The sequence below is a fragment of the Numida meleagris genome, chromosome 1, assembly GCF_002078875.1.
Source record: "Numida meleagris isolate 19003 breed g44 Domestic line chromosome 1, NumMel1.0, whole genome shotgun sequence".
Taxonomy (NCBI): domain Eukaryota; kingdom Metazoa; phylum Chordata; class Aves; order Galliformes; family Numididae; genus Numida; species Numida meleagris.
The window spans coordinates 16,073,873-16,093,853 of NC_034409.1; the positions used below are offsets into that span (position 1 = coordinate 16,073,873).

At 34.3% G+C, this 19,981-nt stretch overlaps 1 protein-coding gene across 3 annotated transcripts in view; it reads left to right on the plus strand.

Moving 5' to 3' along the window:
• The window catches only part of TBC1D22A (TBC1 domain family member 22A), a 159,572-nt gene that overhangs the window by 37,245 nt on the left and 102,346 nt on the right, over window positions 1–19,981 (plus strand). Inside the window, exons 8-10 of one of the 3 annotated variants that reach the window (XR_002434349.1) lie at window positions 661–775; window positions 4,789–5,190; window positions 6,084–6,335. Coding sequence is in view for 2 of the 3 variants with exons in the window: in XM_021384665.1 (XP_021240340.1) it covers window positions 661–775; window positions 4,789–5,060 (387 nt within the window). In the remaining variant the exon portion in view is untranslated. Of the gene's footprint in view, window positions 1–660; window positions 776–4,788; window positions 6,336–19,981 lie in introns of those variants that run through there. The other 2 variants (XM_021384665.1, XM_021384663.1) reach the window with 2 other exon arrangements.

The window sequence follows — 19,981 nt, forward strand, 5'->3', positions numbered from 1 at the left end:
AGTCAGACTGTGTGTGTTGCGGCCTGTGGAGCTTTTGCAGTTCCTAAGCAACACGTGGTTCAAAGAATTTAGGGGCTGAGGTTATGTGGTAAAGGGTTGCCTTATTTCTGCATTTCCTGATTTTTTCAGATGTTTTATTAAACAGTATATGTGCTTCTGAAGTCTAAAACTCAGTAGTGCAATATTAGGCAAGCATAACTATTAAGGACTTTATTTTTTGGCATGTTATTAAAAAATTCAAATTAGATTAAATACTTGTTTCTGTTACTTAACAAGTAGGATATTACATTGAGAAAGTACTTGTTTCTAAGGGGTATATGATCATGAAAGGGTGATTTAACCCATCAATAATGAGGAGGAGTTTTGTATCACTGGAAAAGCTCCAGTAAGTGCTGCTCTACTGTAACTGAAATATATGCTAGTCTGGTTTTAACATATGCTAATACCCTGAAAGTGCTTTTTTTAAAAAATAACGTAGAAACATAGTTAATGCTGGCGGTTAATTATGGATATCATTGTTGATGTATGCTTTTATGTATGTATTAGTATACTTGTAACTTTGTGACATCAAATCAGTTGTTGTGCACTTTTCAAGAGTCTTGTTTAAAATGTGCTCACCACTTGATAAACTAATTGATCGTTTCTTTAACTTTTTTTCAGATCTTTGAAAGAATTTTGTTTATCTGGGCTATACGTCATCCAGCCAGTGGATATGTTCAGGGCATAAATGATCTTGTTACTCCTTTTTTCGTAGTCTTCATTTGTGAATATATAGGTAAGATTTAGCATAATACTGTATTACGAATTGGTACTGGTTTTTGGAACAGCACATTTGTTTTAGCGTGAATAACATTTTGGAATAGTTAATCACGACATAATTAGAGACATGAATTTAACTATAAGTATTTTTGACGATAGATCTGTATGGTTCTTTTAAATATATACTGAGAAGCAATCAGATTTTATGTGAATACTGAGTGGATTATTTCAAATATTTGTCAAAAAAAAAAAAAACCAACCCAAAAACCATCAACAAACTGCACCCCCTAAGACTAACCAACCAATCAAAAACTGTCTGTAGAAGTTGCAGGCAGAGGAGTTGTCTTTTGTCAGATCTGGAAGTTGGCAAAAGGACAGTTCAGCGTTTGCTTTCATCTTTATTTCTTAACTACAGATCTAGTTAAGAAGTGCCCCATTCACCTTTCTCTTGATCCTTTCTTTTTCTTTCATGGTTTAATTCTCCCTTTCTCTCTAATTCATACATATCCAACTGACTAGTTTTATGTTTTTGTTGCTATTTTTGTTTTAATGAAAAGTATTAGAAAATACATTTGTTTTACTTATACGTGAGCTATATTATATATTTTATATGCTGCCCAAGACTATTTCTCTTCACTCAGCGTGGCCCAGGCAAGCCAAAAGGTTGGACGCCCCTGTTCTAATTGAGATGTTTTTGTGACAAAGTTAAATATGAGATATTGAATAAGCTGATGTGGGGGAAAGAAAACTCCCCAGAACATTTCCCCTGCGTCCTCTAAGAGGTTCCCCACAAAAACAAACAAGCAAAAAACAACCCAACCAACAAAAAAAACTTGTGAAACAAGGAAAACTTTCTTGAGTGGCAGGGAAATGAAACTAAAGAGATCTTAATAAAGTAGGTTTGTGGCTGAAGGAGTAGCAAACTGGAACTGGGGATTGAAAATTAAGGCAGTAGTAATCAAGTTTCTTTATTTAAGAGCTCCACTTTTCCAGGGTTAAGAGTACTGATACCAGTAGTAACATAAACAGCTGTATTTCTGTTGAATGTATGACTGTATATGTAATTTTACTTTTTTCAGATTTTTTATGTAGGAAACCAATTAACTGCTCATCTCTTACTAGCACGTTATTCATATCTTATGCTTACGGATTAGTATTTAAGTTTTTGTGAACGTTAAATGTATTGCTGATCATTAGTAGTAATTCAGTTGGCATTTTACAACAATAGTTCGTCAACAATTTGAATATTAGAACACATATAAAAGGTAAGGTTGAGTATGTAAAAAAAAAAAAAAGGCTATGTTAAGCCAGCTTGAATTAAAACTGCTTTCCTTCTGTTTCTATTTGTCATACACACATACAATATCAATGCTAATATATAAATGAGCAGCATGTTATCTTCCTACTTCAGTGAGACTGTATACTGTGGATTCGTCATCTTCTGCCATCTCTCTGCAAGGTACCCATTGGTGTCTTAATCCAGATTGATTAGATTTAATGAAGGACAGTTTATCCTTGAGTGGATGAAAGACTACCCATTTACTCATTTGCATGGCAACACCTCTTGCATTGTTCATTTCTTATTTCATAGGGGGACATTTCATTGCTAAGCAACTAATGAGAACTACTGCTGCTTACTCCCTAATCATCTCTTAAGTAGGGTAGTGGCCCACTCCTGAGAGTACTTGCAGTTTCTGCCTTTTCCTCCCTCATTTGACAGAAAATGGAAATGTTCTTAATGATCCTAGAACAGTAGGATTTCTAGTAGACTTTTGGGTTGTTAATTGAAATAAGAAGCTCAAATGAGATGTGATTAGAGAATTGATATTCCATGTTAAATAGACCATTTAATTAATATAGTAAATAAATTTGTCTTTACCACCAACTTACGTTTGCAGACCCTGGTGATTGTTAATGTATTTGCCAGCTTGTCAGTATATTCATATAACACGGCATAGCTATTTCAGTAAGTTTTCACTGAAGGAAGGCAGAATTTAAAAACTAACAACTGTTACAAGATAAGTGCCTCTGAAAAGGTGTGAATCTCAGAAAGCTATATTCTAAAAGGTCATTTAAAAGTTCATATCTATGTAGAAAGAACAATAGTGAATTGAACATATTTTCTTGAATATATATAAGTGGTCCTGCCTAAGTGCTAACAGCACTTATTTCCCTCAGTGACATACAAAGACATTCTAAGATTTGTCTTTAAAAAACCTTTTCATTTGAGTCTTTCAAATATAGCGAAGTTGTACTGAGTGATTCATTCAAGTTAGAATGAGTAAGAGTGTGCAATTTACTTAAGCTTGAAACAGGGACATAACATTTATGAAGTAGTTCAAAAATCTTGAGGTTTGTAGTAAAATTTCAAAAATATTCAAAACTCAGAGTATGAATTATGTTTAATTTAGATAGGAAACATGCAATACTGTATTTGTGTCTAGTGAAATAGTTAACTGCTAAAGTATTTAATATTTACTTCAGATTTTGCTTCCGTTCTTATTTCGGGCTGTGATTTTTAAGTGAGTGTTGGTATGTACCTTAAATTGCTTTATTTATTGCTTTGCTTGTTTGTATTTTTCTCAGTTTTACTGAAACCTTTGTGTTGTTCTTCTGAGTCCTGATTCATCCTGTTGGAAGTAATAAAGCCTTTTATTTTGGAATCTTTCTGTAACAGAAAAAGGACAGCGGAGATTCCAAAGGTTTATTAAAGATTTAGTTATTATTATTAATAATGCCATTAAAATAAGTCTGTGCTGATTAGGTCATTTCACAGTATATCCTACTAGTGTTTATACTCAGTTGTGGTTTAGTCAGCTATTTTGTTGAGACAAAAACCCTGGTTATTTTATCCATATGACAAATATGAGAGAGACGTTAATACTTCATCTCTCAACACAGCTGTGCTCTGCCATGGATGTGCAAGCCCCTATTGGAAGTGTCACCGAAGAACTTTTGAAGATTAAAATACCGTGTTTAAAAGTGATAACTTATTTGCATAGTGGCATATTTTTTCATTTGAATCTGAATGCCAAAAAATAGATCCATTGATCTTTTTATAAGGATCAAAGTCAGACATTTTTATGGATAAGTTTCAGCATGTGGTTTCTCACTTTTAGAATAGGTTGAATGACTGAATGTAGGAATTGAATATTTTAAATGCTGAGTGTATTCTTACACTGCTGGAAAGGTTGAAAGTATGATGAAAGAGTAATTTGGTAATGTCTCATTAGTTCTCCACTCTGCAATAAAAGCAGAATATTGTATCATTTTCAGCAAGATAAAACTGCTGTCAAACCAAGCCAAGAGAGGCACAACTGCAGATACAGAACATTTTAAAGAAGGAAGGTAGTCCTGCTGGTCCCTGTTGGAATATGGCAGGCTTAAGATCTCTGGCGTAAATTAGGAGAAGGATGAATTCAAATCTTAGGATTTTTTTACCAACATGATTTTGTGTGTTGATCTAATTTTTTTTTTTTCCATTGAGAAATGCTAATAATTTGTGTCCTTATTCTGCTGTGATATAGCAATTTTTTTTGGAGTTTCCAACGTTAGTGGTATGGGAAAACTATTTTGTGCTTCCTAACCTCCTACTTGACATAGCACCATTATATTCTGTGATTTTAGAACAAATGCTAATAAATTTCAAGGCAGCTTTCCTGAAAGCTCTCTGTTACAAAGAGTTCTCAGAAATATTAGCATAATGTCCAAAATGTGTGTGTCAAACTGAGTCCTGTCCATTTGGATGCACATCCAGAGGCATATTTTTGTTATTGTGTTAAGATACATTATCTGACTGCTCACTGTTTACTGATATAATATGAAGAAGGTAATTTTACAGTGGATTGGATGTCCTGTTTCAAGCTGCCAGACATTGCTCCCTTTATACACTTCTGTGTTACGGAGTTCCTGTTGATCTATGTTGTTTCTAAATTTTGCTGTACTGCACAGTAGCTTGTGATTCCTTACTCCTGGAGTCAGCTATGTTTTTACTGCATCTAATATTTCAGTACTACCTGTGCATTTCAGTAATTTACTGGGCCTTAAGTGTATACCTAGAACCACATGAAGAACCTGAATTTACTCCCCATCCACAGAGAAGAAAGATCAGGGCAATCACCATCATAAGGATGCGTGTCAGGCCATTGGTAAATGGGATGGGTGCTTCAGATCACTTTGCAACAGCTAACAGTGTTGGATCAAGAGGAAATCAGGAGTTAATAGCAAGTCAAGGGCAGAAAATGAACACTCTTGTAGCACTTTATCATTTTGTATCGGATAAAGAGCATAAAGAAAAATGAAGCTGCTGAAGACTGGATTGATGCTCAAGATCTTGCCGACAATTTTCTTGCAATAGAGGAGCTTAGGACAATTTGAAGACGCTCACAAGAACTTGTGAACTGAAAACTTTGGAAGCAATAGTCTTACCCCGTAAGTATTTTTCTTATAATCTTAAATCTTACATGTGGGTTTGTTACCTGGTGTTTTTATAAATGGATACTGCCACATGACTTTATGTAGTAATTTTTTCAGGCCCAAATTGTAATGGAATTGGCAAGGGATTTAGTTACAGAGTAATGTTACTGTGTGAACATGTGGGTTGATAGATCCTGTAAAAGCCATCATCTGCCTGTATCTCCTTCACTTTTCTTTCCATTCCCTCTCATATATATTACAAGAAGTCCTCCTGTCCTTACCACAAGAATTCATACTTACTACCACCTTCTTCCATTTCTTTTTAGCATATCTGCAGAAAACAAATAAGTTTAAAAACATTTATTCTGTTTTTTGCCAAAGTTCATTGAGCTCTATATCTAAAATAATGATTTTCATAATATGATTGAAGTGATGTTTTAGAGCATTGCATCATGACTGAATCTGAGGTAGTTCCTCAGTATTTATATATAGAATATGAAAAAAACGTAAATTTACAAACATATATTCTTTCCAGAAAAAATTGTAATTTTTATGTAGTAAATAAATCTGTTTAGAATGTATGTCAAATGATGAGACAGTAATCTCTGAATTATGAGGCAGTAAGCTATAACTAAAGGGTATTAACCCAATGACTCCAGATGGCTGTTACAAGATAGACCTTACAAGAGCAAGCTGAAACCTTGCCTGCTGCTGTATGTAATGTGAGACCATTAAACTTCCTTTATAGACAACTATAACTTTCTTACTTGATTGTATCAATTTACTCGTTATTGGAGAGTTGTGTATTGGGATTTGAGATGATAAAATGGAAAATATGTAATGTATTTGTAGTTACTCTATGAACTATAGGTGTATAACCGGCTTAATGGAATACTTCCTCCTTACAGGCCCTTCACGAGATTGAAGACTGGCAGAATCATCCTTACTCTCTTCATGTTTACCAGGAAAGAAATGCTTCCCAGAACAGAGCTCCTAGGAATATGAGGATTTTCTTCAGTGTGAGAAATGAAAATAATGCATTTGCAATTTCTGAATTCACCAGAACTTTTCTGAAAGTCTTGGAATTATGTTATTTAACAAGCTTCCAATGTTATAATGCTTTTTTTTGGCTGTTTGAATAAATATGTTTTTGAACAACACTGTATTAAAGTGTTTTTATTTATAATTTATTCGAAACTTTTATGAAATTTATGAAACTATGATTTATGAAACTTTTACAAATTAAATTTGTATGAAGGCACTGTTGTGAAGCATAATTGACGTTTTAACATTTTATTGCTAGTTGAAAGTATTAAGTAAATACTTCCTTACTTTTCCTCATTGTAAAACTTTAGTGAAAAACGATAAAACTATACAAAATATTTAAATAACTCTTCTATAATGTAAAAATTCAATGCCACATGTTCAATTTAATCACATTAAATTTTCTATCCTTAATACAAATCACCAGTAATGTAGTTTGCACATACAAAAGTACATTTTAGTGCTGCTTCCTAATAATTTCTATGACATTTTATAGTTATATTCATTATATCAAATGAAATTGACTGAAATTGTCATAAACATGAACAGTCATCTTTGAAATACTCCTTGATAATTGAGTGAAATATTATGTGTGATTAAGGGGATGGGAGGATGGCAGCAGCATAGAATGAAGAAAGCTCTCACAAAACTATTTTAAATTCAAGTCTTGAGAATACTGACAGCCCAATTCCTATGGAGTCTTCTTGGAGACCTCTAGAAACCACCTGGATGATGTGGTCCTGGGCATCCCACTCTTGGTTGTCCCTTCTTGAGCACGTGTTGTGCCAGATGGCATCCAGAGGTCCTTTCCAACCTCAGCCATTCTGTGATTCTGTAATTCCATCTTCTGTTTGAGCCCCAAAAGCTCAGAAAGCGTAATATGCTTGCCTCTGTAAAGATAAGCAGCACACAGTTAGCTCAGTGATGTGAAACTTTGGACTTGCCTCTCAGTTTTTGGTGCCTTCACATAATATAAAACTCTTAGTATATGTGTATGTGCTATGTATATATTTTATATATTTTTTTTTAAATTGTAATATGACACAGAAATTGTTCAGCATGATCTAAGCTTGCTTTCAGGTAAATGTTGTTAACGTTATCAATTATTAGGAATGTTTTCTTGACTCTCACCCTGTTTATATACTGTCCAGTGAATGTATTTTGAAAGTGGTGCAAGTAGGTAAAGAGAGAGAGGCTTGTGAATAAAATAAACCAGATTTGAATACGTTGTTGTATGATGTTGCCGCCTTCTTGCTTTGTACTATGGCAAAGGTTGACAAATAAGCAGAGACCTGTGTTGTGCCTGTTCACGGGGCTGAGGACTTGATACTTCCACACCAGCCCACTGCCTGTGCTGTGTGACAGCACTGAGTTGACTACAGTGGGAAAGCGGCTGGAAATGTTTGGGTGCTACAATAGTGTCCTAATGATGTTTCATACCTTGCTAAGCAGCCTTTCTGGAGCTAAATAATAATTGATCCTGTTTCTTTCTTGTGGTTTGGCTTGTTCTGCTTAATTTAGGAGCTTCCTGAGACCCTTTTCTTCCTTATATGATTTATTTCATACCACCTATCAGAGTCCTCAGTTGGAATTCAGCCATTCTTTTTTGTTTGGAGCATGCTAATGGCCCCATTAGTTACTGCAGTTTTCAGACTGTTGTTTATGGTCCTGTTAGAATTCATCCTTGTGAAGAAGCAGTCTATTCTGAGAAGTTGTAGTCACTATTAAATACGTGCATATCCTACTGTGATTCAGAATTTATTTTTCTCATTTGTCAATTTAAATTTTTCTGAGGTGTTGTAATGAAAAAAAATAAAGCAACCATGAAGTTTTCTTCAGGAAAACTACATTGCATCAAAGGAGATTAAAAAAAAAAAAAAAAAGATATATAGACTTATGTTTTTGTGATTTAAAAAGACCTTAGCTCTCTTTTGCTGATTAGCTAGGTTATATTTTAAAATTGTTAATTTGTTTTTATGCATGTCTCACTCAAGAAAAATAAACAATATACAGTGTTTGAGCAATTTTCTTATTAATATATAATACAGTTTTTCAGGCCTAATTTGGCAAAGAGATCTTACTAATTTATGTCCTTCTGTTTAATGTAACCGAGTGGAAGAATCTATTGAAGACTAATAGAACTATTTGAATTATTTGTCAGCTAGCAGTGTGTGCAATTTGATGAGCCCTGTGTAGTGAGCATTTCATTCTGGCTTAGAGTTTCCGTTAAGGTCTTTTTTCATACAGGTGTACTCAGAAGTATGGTTGGGATTTTTACCCAGGTATACACTTCACATGTAGCTTGCAAGTAATAAAGTTTATTCACTGACATCTTTCCCTAGTTTTTTTGTTTTTTTTTACTTATTGCAAGCCAGTGATGGCATTTGGTACCAAATATATGAGTGAATCTGTCTGTATAACCTCTCTCTGAATCTATTTCAATCAAAATGAGATGACTTATCTACTTAATTAATAGAATATTAGCTAGTTGTACCAACTCAATTAGGGCTGCTGGTATTTCTTAAGAGTGTAGTAACCTTCAGAGGGCTTGGAACTGTGTGAACTCAATTGAATGATACGTGCTGTAGAATTCATCTTCTTCCAGACCCCACTTGCTATTTCAAGAGGTTAATGTACCCTGCCTTCATTTCATTGCTCTTTAAACTTAATAGGGGAGCTGCATATTTGAGTAATTCCAAATCAAGTTTAGTTGGACTGAAATGTGTTTGCTTTCCATATGCATAGATCACTGAGCTCATTTGGGCTAGCTGTTGTCAAAATGAGTAGTTTTACTTCCTCTTTTCCAGCCCCAAACAGGCATTCCTGTTTCCCTTCTTCAGTCAGTATTGGCTTTTCTCTAACACAGTGGATCTGTTCAGCCACACTGGCAGGAAACTAGCTCTCTAATAAAATGAATAAATTAAACTCAGAGATCAGAGATGAATGTCAGTGCTGGTGTATGAATAAAAGGATGTTGAGGAGGAAGAGAGCAGCAAGATCTGCTTAATGCCATCTAACTCTTAGATTGCTTTAGCTGTTTTCATAAGCTGTGCCCTTGTAATAAATATTTGTGAATTCTGGTTATTTTTCACTTAACAAGTTGAGAAGCATTCATAAAAATATTTCAAAATGCAAGCTACGGTAGGGTAATAATCTGTATTTCTAGTATACTTACTTTCTGTTACTGTCTTTAATGGTCTCTGTTACTACAGTAGACTATTCTCTTTTTACAAAATGAATTCTTCTCATACTCTTTGTTTCAATTTTGTTTTCACTCTCTTAAATATACCATCAGATTTACTAGCTAATTAACAGTTCATCTGAAATGGCGGATGTACGATCTGTCTATGTAACAGACTTTTTTGGAGAAAAATTTGCTGATAATTAGGATTACAGAGTGCTATGAATATAAATTTTTTTAGTTACCAGTTTCAACTTCAAGGTAATTTAAAAAAAAAATAAGTGCAAACATATTCTTTGTCCTAGTTCCCCTGAAAGTCTGTATCTTTGAACAGACAGAGGTTTCTCTTCTGAAACTACTTGAATTGTTTGAGTAAGATTTACGTATGACCTTGCTGTTTAAGATCCTGAAGTCACAATTGTACCCCAAGATCTTCCTGCTTGAGGGTTTGGATCTTTTAAATCTCTGAATTTATGGGCAAAATGAACAGCAATCTATGCTTTCGAAAGCAATATAAGGTTTGTCTTCCTTCTTTGCTTGTCTTACCACACATAGAATTATTTTTACCATTACTTCTAACATTTCTCATGTGATCTAAGTTTTTTGATAGTAGTTTTGTGTTATTTCCATTTATAAGCCAAGTGTTTGATGTCTCTTCATAGTGAACAAATGGAGAAAACTCCAGTCAACTTCATAGTCCTCATTAAAACAAAAATCAAGTTCTTGAAAATCCATTTGCTTAACCACACAGTTCTCATGAATGCTGAATATTGTGAATGAAGTGTAAGAAAATGTCTTCTTTAGTGTGATTAAGGAAGTATACTAGTAACAGTGCTGAGCATTTAGCTATAAGAGTGTTACAGCTGAGAAGTGATATGTTCCCTTAACTTCACTCTCCTCTGCTGGGGAAAAAGTCAACTCATTTTAAATAAAAATTTTCTTCAGCTACCTTTTAAAAAGGTGCCCAGCCATCTGAAGTTGAATAAGCCTAATTAAAGTTAGAGTTCTCTGGCTGTGGTTAACAGCTATCAAAAGCAGAAAAAAAAGAAGACATTAAAATTATCCTAACTACTGAATTGCCTGTTATTTTTAGTTCTTTACCTGGGAAAAAATTAATGTTTTGAGTAATGGTATTCATTGCTCATAGCATCTTGTGAATTTTGGTTAAAAAAAAAAATCATGTGAATTTTTAAGGTATCTTAATCTTTTAGACTTTTCTTAAGCTTTTAAATTGTCTTCAAAGAAAAGGTATTCCATGTAGCTAATAATGATAATATGAGGAATAGAACAGAAAAGTTTGACAAAATGGAAAGTGGTAGATTTGTACTAAAAGTATATTAGAATCTGCTCAGGTATTTAAACTGAAAAACATAAATGATTTGTTTTGAGTATTCCTTCACAGGAAAACTATATTATATTAAAAAGAAACTTGGGAGGAGAGGAGAAAGTGTTTCTAAATGCAAAAGAGATAAAAAATGCCCCTTTCTTTTTGTTTGTTTTTGCAAACGTCAGCATTATTTTTGTAGGACTTTGAGTAAGAGAGGCCTTGTAATTAAGAAGAAAATATCTGAGTCATTCAGACTTGTAATTTTAGAAAATGTTCTTCCTTTGTCAGAGAGACATCTACTGTGTAGGTGTGCTCTGAACCCCAGAGCTGTCCGTTTAATCTATCTGAGAAATTATTTCAAAGCAGTGATATTTGGTGTTAGGGCAACTACTGGAGAAGCAAACAGCATCTCAAAGATTAAACTACGTGTCAAAACGGAGGATTTATCAGACTTATGGTTTCTGTTGACTGGTAGTAATTACTACCCGGTACCACTATTTGAATTCCTTGTTGAATTCATCTTGAAGACACTGCCATACAACTGCTTTTCTTGTTAATTAGAAAATTAAATGAAAATTTGTGATCTTTTTCGTTGTTGGCATGAGATAGTAGCTGAAAAATTGCTGACATTTTATACAAGTTTTGTTGAATCATTTATGTCTGTAGGCATAAGATTACCTTTACCTTCTTAGTCTTCCAAACATACTCTCATGTTCTAATACAAAAATTTCTTATAGAAACTAGGGCGAAAATAACTGGATTAGATTTTCTTATACCTCCTAGTATCTAGCTGTGTGGACTCTTTACTTAAACGTTTCTTTTGGAAAAACTTCATATACCCAGTCTTAGGAACAGAATCAGAGGAACTTTTTACTATACTACTATTTTTACTATAAGAGATATGTTGAACAAATCCCAAAATTAATAAGAAATTTCTAACATCAAATGGATTTCATCCAAGGTTTCTAACCAACTGAAACCAATGTTTCTATATTATGGTAATACTTGCTTATAGATGATGAAAGCAACTTCTGTGGCTGTAAACTTATCTATCCCTAATCAATCAGTTGGTCTGGGGCCACACAGATTCATCCTGCAAAAACTCACTTGGCATTGTTTCCTTTTTTTTTTTTGCTGGCTGTAGATTTTCAGTTCACTGTATGTTTCGTCCAAAACTAAGCATGCTGCCTTCTGTATTTCACCAAGGGAAGTATTTCATTAATTTAATTTTATACTGTGATTAAACACATCATAAAAATTCTGAGGTACCGTAATACTATTTTGTCTTCAGTTCGTGTTGTCTCATAAGCAGAATCACTTTTTACATCAGAAGTTGTCTCTGCTGTCTATGTTTATTTCACATCATTTCACTACTATCAGGGGTTTCCAATCTCTTCAATACAGCTTATGAGGTCATAACAATTGCTTTGTTATTTATTTACTTAATATTTAAAGTGATATTTAATTTTGATTTTCTTCAAATGCAGATCAACAGCTTTGCTGGTGTTCTACTTTAAGCCTTCATACCTGAGACACTTGTCTGGATTTTCTTCTGGGCTGCAGTTAGTGATCACTGTAGTTCATCTTATTTTAATGATTATTTTACATTTTCAGGTGAAAATCAAAACAGCTGCAAAACTTTGTCACTAGGAATCAGAATGAGTTGTAACTGGCCTACTTATTGATTTTAAGTTTTTGAGATTTTCAGCTAGTTCTGAGATTCATCTGTTAAAACAGTCTGGTTTTGTATTATTGAATTGTTTATGTCTAGCTCTTCTGTGGTTTTAAGGTACTCTAAAAAGTCATGGAAAAAGGAATTTTCTTCCCCATGTATATATTGTATACATATGGTTTAAAGTGACCTGTTGGGATATTAAACAGATTTTCAGTAACTGTTTACATTGGCAAGAGGAGAATCTTGCTTATGTATCTGCAACTGCTTGATCTCTGCCACTTTGTTCCTTACCTCAGCCACTGACTCGGGTTGCTTTTACAGCTTAAGGTTCGACTAGCTTGCATCGCTAAGATTGTATCTGGATTATTATTAATTTTTTTTTAAGATATGTTATAAAGCATTACCGGGGCTGAGTTCCTCAGACAGGGATGTGTGCACCTGTCTCTTCCTCAGTAAATGGATGCTCACTTACCAGAGGTTGTTGCCGTGTCCTAGCAGGTGCTGTGCCCCCTGGCCAAGAGAGGCCTGTCCTCGATGTGAACACAGCGTTGTGTTTTAGGGTACAGTTTTAGAGTAGGCTCATAAACTTGGCGTTTTTCAGTCCCTCCTAAGTGCTGCCATGGTACCAAGGTGACATTTGCACCTTTCTGTCTTCTTGGCTCCAGTGAGAAGCCCGTGGACATGTGAGGAGAGGAGTTAAGCTGATGATGATGACATATATGTGTATACATATATATATATATATATACACACATATACAATATATACATGGGGAAGAAAATTCCTTTTTCTATATATATATTTATATATATATATGTATATATAAATATATATATATATGTAGGTCCTTCCAAAAGTACTGCTTCCTATTTATTTCTATGGAAACGGCAACAGACACAAAGAGCACAATAACACTATTTGATACAGTAAATTCTCAGCTTCAAAACGCTCTTTTTCAATATAGTCATCACAATTAGCTGTGCATTTTCACCAGTGGTGAATGAGAGCCCGCATGCCGCACTCATACAAATCTATATGGCCATATGGAATGCTGTCACCACTGCTGAAATGCAGCACCCACTGCCTCACTGTGCTCACATCCTCTGTTTGATCTCCATAAACGTTCAGCAAGCTTTGATGAATGTCACTGAGTTCCAAGTCAGATGCCATTTTGTCAGACTGCCCCTCTGCTGCCATCTGTTGCGCAGAAGCAAATTATAATAGAATACCTGCGGGAAGATTCAGCCTCTGTTACTGTATCGCCAACATCTGCCTCTGACATTGTGGGCCAACGTAATAAAATCAAAGGTATTACTTTCAGAGCAGCCCTTGCATTTATACACTTTTGTGTATGAATACGATTACTTGATGTGAATACTGATTTTTCTGAACATTTTGCATCTGTCTGTGTATTTTGAAGTTTATTAATGTAACTGTTTAAAAAAAGAACCTTTCTTTTGTGATGCTCAGTGCACACCCTAGAACTGTAAAAAATTAATGAAATTGGTAGTATTATGAAGACCAGCTGAGAGAGCTGGGGCTGTTCAGCCCTGAGACGAGAAGGCTCTGGGGGAACCCTATAGCAGCCTTCCAGTACCTGAAGGCGGCCTACAGGAAAGCTGGGGAGGGACTTTTTATAAGGGCAGGTAGCGACAGGATGAGGGGAAATGGCTTTACACTCGAAGAGAGTGGATTTAGATTAGATATTAGGAAGAAATTCTTTACTGTGAGGGTGGTGAGACTCTGGAACAGGTTGCCCAGAGGGGTTGTGAATGCCCCCTCCCTGGAATCATTCAAGGCCAGGCTGGATGGGGCTGTGAGCAACCTGGTCTAGCTGGGGGTGTCCCTGCCTATAGCAGGAGGGTTAGAACTAGGTGATCTTCAAGGTCTCTTCCAACTTAAACCATTCTATGATAATATTACCTTAAAGTAGTAAATTTCTGACAAGATAGAAATATCTTTTTTGGATTCTACTGTCTCTTTTTGGCAAGTAATTTCAGAACTAATAGACTTATACTGGGAGGAAGTCAGAGTTTACTGAGAAGTATTTTATTGTATTCTATTTGAAACTATAAACTGGAGATGTTGCATCATGAGAATAAATGAAAAACAAAAACTTCAATAATTATAGAAGCAGTAAAATGAGATTGAAGAGAAGCCAACGGATTTCTGCAGGTGTAAAAATGAAAAAATTGTGAAGAAGGAGAAAGTTAATTACAATTAATAAAACTATGGGAGAGGCATGTATTCTAAAGAGAGCTGTGTATTTTCGTTCTGGCTTGTGCATTCATTTTACTCTCCCCGTGGTCTCTGTATAGTTATAATTAATGATCATTTTTCTATAGTGCAGAAGCACAGAGTTGTTTATACTTGCAGATCTAAATCTTCTCAATCATGCTTTCAAATAGACTGGGAAATGACTTTAATGGCTTTTGGCATCCAGTTGCACAACTTTGTGTGTTTATTATGAAGAAACTCACAGGACGAAAAGCTAAAAGAGAATGAATTACTTAAGCAATGATAACATGCTGTACAAATTGCAGAAGCATAACATTCAAATACTGTTGATACAGATCAGTAACATCTTATGACCTATGAGAAAGTTTTCAAATTAAGATAATTCAATACTTTAAACACAGCTTTAAGCACCTTCGTTTTCCCTCTCATTTTCAACAGTATATATGGTTAATCAATGCTTTAAAATGTTCAATTCAGGTACAGTTTTCAGAACTCTATATGCTGAAACTTTCTAACTTAAATGGACTTTGATTGGAGTTTAAATACAACAACTCTTTACATAGAGAAGTAGAAAAAACTTCTTAAAGAAATTGAATTTTTTTTCACCACCATGGGGATTTTTGACTTGCTTTGAATTTAGAAAATATGAAATTTTGAATTTCTACTGTAAGCTATGGAGGTGTAAAACAGAAGTGAAAAGTACTTAAGAAGACCAATAACCAAAGAAGGAGAAAGAAATAAGTAATAATAAGTAATAAGAAATAATGATAAATACTATTATCATTAAAGACATTTGTGAACTGATTTGTGTGTTCTATCTTTGGTTAATTATGAGAAAAGTTTCCTTAAATTACAGTTGTACTGAAGTACTTTGCCTTTCTTATGTTTACGTAGGAAATAAACTATATTCTTTACTTTTGTGTAGTTGTTTTCCTGTGGAAAGCATATACTCTGTTATATCATTATTTCCTTATTTTAATGTTAAATACCTATGTAGTGTGTAAAGTTGTTTGAATATCATGATAAAAGCGTGCAGATTTCTTTCTTTCTTTCTTTGTTTTTGCCATTGGTTTCATTGGGAAATTATAAATTGCAGTAAATTAAGATAGTTAAGGAATGCACTCAACAATTAAGCAAGATAAGAAGTAGTGTTCCCTTGGCAATCAGAGTTCAATTTGCTCAAATATGCTTCTTTTAATTCAGTATATGGCAATTTGTGCTTAAAAAATGTGCAAGTAATGGATGTTACTCATGTTTTCTGCTTTAAATAAGGCAGTAAGTTTGTAAAATGTTTTGCTGTAATGATGTAGGACATAAGAATTATGTACTTCATTGTTTTGTATAAACGTGTTGCCCACTACTGTAGAGCTTGGATTTGCAGCAAACTGCCGCAATCATAGGCTTGTATGTATAATGTCACTGAAAAGCAGTTATTTTCCCTGCAATACATTTTTCTTTTAATTTGAGAATTTATTTTGATGTTCAGTTGAATGCTAATAATGGGTTAAAACATTTTTTTCATGAGTGTGCATTTATGCGTATTGTTATTGTTGCCTGTAAATGGTTGGTGAGCTTTACTTGAGAGTAGTAAATTTTTCTGTCTTTCATCAGTGAAAAAACCAAACCTGTGAAGCTTGAAAGTGTTCATATTAACATAAAATTTCTTGAATAATGTTTACCATTGTAGTGCTTATCCAAGTTGAAGTTAGTCTGGTTAATATTATCCACATAATGTATTAAATACATTAGTATTTATGGGATTATTCAAACTTGTTCCTTTTTCTCATCTTTTCTATGAAGTAATTAAGTGCAGGATGGTGTGCTCTGTCATTTCCAGGGAAGAAGTCTTAATTGTATGTACTTGTTAAATTCATCCTCCCATATGCAGTTATACAGACAAGTTTTAGATCATAAAATACATTTTGGCCTAATACAGTTTTTTTTCTGTCTGGTAAATAATTCCTATTTAAATCTGTACATTCATTTATAAACTTTTTTGAAGGCTCTTCCTTTATTAAAATGCAGTGTTAGAAAGTCTGTCTTTAAAATGCACTGTAATTTCATACCTTAAAAATTTTCTGGTGTTCAACTACATCTGACAGAGCTTCTCTGTGTAAAACAGCTCTTGTGTTACCAATTTTGGAAGTGCTTTTAAGTGCATGAAACGTACATTTTTGTAAACACCTATATGTGGAATTCCATGAAATATAATGCTTTTTACTTACTGTTGTCACAGATTTTTAAAAAGCATCTCTTCTGCTTAAAGAATCAGTGCTTACTGCCTCTGAACATAACCAGTCATACTGAATGTAAAAAAACTGTTCACGTGCTGAGTTAAATTTAGAATTTTCTGTTTTTTTACAGTATCCATAAGGTGTTATATAAGGAATTATATTTAATAGAAAAAAGGTCTATCATTTATCTATCTGCACCGATACTCCTGTGTCTTGATACGTCAGTCATTGATCTTAAAATTTTTAAGTGATTTTTGTCATCTTTTTTGTTAGGATCTGTTGCTGTGCAAAATTTTGAGTTCTTTTCATAGTCGCTGCCCCCTGTTCTTTCCATAAATAATACTTTCAACAGTTAAAATGTCATAGGACAATAGAAGTTGAAAGGAACTTGAAGAGGTTATCCTGGGCAGTGTCACACCCCAAGTTAGGACCAGCTGTATCTTGGACCAGAGCTGTCTGTCATTTTAAGACCTTCCAGCACAAAGCCAGGCATCACACTGAGTCCCACATACTGCTTTTTTCTGTCTTGTGCTGCAGGGAGTCTGGCACCAGAACCCGCTGCCTGTTCATTGCTGTCATCTCCTCTCCTCCATCACCTGTGTCTCCTGCTGAGATCTGCTGATCTAAATAGCTCCTTGCAACTGAAACCAGTTACTTTGCTCTGTCACTGAGTAGTTAGGAAAATTTAGTTATTTTTTCAGTACTTAAATTATGCATATTTAAAGACTATTTTATTCATCTCTTTAGTTGTCATTAGTATTAAAAAAAAAAAAAAAAGACTCCGTTTTTCCACACTCAACACGTTTTCTAGTGTATCCTCCAAATCCTCTGTCCCTGGGCCTTGCTTTAGACTTCTTTGGGCAGGCTGTGGTTATGTCTTTCTGATCTTGTTCTTCGCTCTGTGTATTTGTGTGTATGTATATACGTAGGCTTGTTGCTTAAAAAAATTAAATGATAAGCACAAGCTAGGTAATTAAAAAATGTGGTTTGGGAGGCAAGTTCAACCTTTAATCTTTCATTTCCTATTCTCCAAGCACCTTTTGAATTTCTCAGGAAACTCCCTTATCAGACATTCTGTGTAAATGCTCATCAGCATCCTGTGCTCGTCATGCATATTGGATGCTAATTACTTACTAGTCCTCTAATTTGGTATCACACGCACCACTTCCCTCTGGCAATCTGTTTTCGTTGACAGCAACAAACCTATTGAAGTGATTACTTTGAGAAGAATATGCACTGAACGATGTGTTTTTTGTCGCTAAAATATTTTTTTTTTTAAGAAGAGCTGTCATCTTAAAAGCTTTGAACACTGCTGTTTCACCGTGATGTCATTCTCAGGGATGTGGCTTAAGCTTTTTTTTGCTAAATGTAACTTGCATTTACTGGCCAGATTTCTCACATGTGTAAAAGTTTGGCAGCCAGTTCTGTGTTTTGTTCTATGTAAGTTCTGCAGGTCAAAGACCTGTTGGTTCCACCTGGTTTATATGGTTGTTTTGGTACTCTATTTTTGTGCTGGAGTTGTTGAATCAATAAATACTTCTTATGTATTGAGCTGTTGCTCAGCTGTGTGCCTCTGAGGAGCCTATGTATTTTGTTTCATTTACAACGCAAGCTGAGAATTTCTCTAAGTTTCAAATAAATTATCACTCTCAAAAACAAATGTATTTCTGTGTAGACACGTGCAATGAGTTATGAATAAAAATTAAAGGCAAGCTATGGACTACTTATTGAGTGAAAAATATTTTGTCATTAAAATTTGGTCTACAAAAAGCTTGAGTGGAAAATCTTACTGGCAAGCATGCAGACCCATTAAAGGAAGTCTCTTGATGATTTGCTGGTTACTGTTATGCAGTCTGGAGTTAGAGAGTAAGTATGTGAGTTACTTACTCTTTTGCAATAGAACTAATTGTAGGGTCATGCATTAACTTTGAGCATAAAAATTAGGTCAAAGTAATCAAGCCTACAGTGTTTTTGGAGAAGGTGATTTACCTTGTTATCCAGGTCAGCGGAGATTATAATGGTTCTGTCATATACAGCAAACTAATATGGAGACTTAATGAAGTAAAATGATTAATGATAAAAATGTTATTCTTCTTTTGATGTATGTAATGGTATATATCCTGCTTTGTATTACATCTTTAGGATGCAGATGATCTGAAAACAAGTGTAAGATTATTAGCAGAGTTTAGACAGACAAGTTCACAATACAGGCTGTGTGAGAACATGGCTTCTAATAGGGGAATATGTGAAATGCAGTAAGCATTACCTAAACTTGGACTGGTGAAATGATTGGGTTCTTTTTATTTTTTAATTTTACCTTTGTGACTTCACTATCACAAAGACAGGGAAGTTTTTACTTTGTTAATTAATCCTTAACAGCTCAAAAGCTATTTCTATCAGATAAATACGTAATTAGGAACTTTTCAATGGGAGATACTGATGTGGTTATGTAAATATTTAATTAGGTAATTGTTACTGAAAGAATTTACATTTAAATGCTCTATTATGTTCTGATCCCCTTGGAAAAATGCTGCTTCCATGTGACAATGACTAAATAGCTGTTCTGTAAGTCTTTGAAAACTGAGTTTGGGATGGAATAAGTAACATCGTATAGATATGGAAATATTACTATGTACCTTGGAATGCAGTCGTATGTGTCTGATTCTGTAGTTTGTGTTCTTTGCTGGTAACTTTTAGGTAAAGTCTATCTGAAGCTACGACATGTACAGTAGATACAACAAAATACTGCAAATGCTACACAGACAAGTGCCTGTGATTTCCCTGCAAATGACTGCAACATCTGTATACTGTGGACTTGAGAATATGACAGTTCTTATAAACTAGATGAGAAATACATTTACACAAATTAATGCTTCATAAAAAAGAACAGTTTTAAGATGTTCAGAGAAGCCATGCTTCTTACATTTACGTATGTATAATTTTGTGTATTGAATGTGTGTAAGGAGCAATCATTCATCAAACAGGTTTGCTTTGGGTTTTAGAACTTTCTTATCTTTTTTATACCACCATCCATTTTAGCCTCTGCTTTCCATTGTCGTGAACTCTTCTGAGTTTTCAGTATTTATTTCAGCACAGAATGTCTTCAT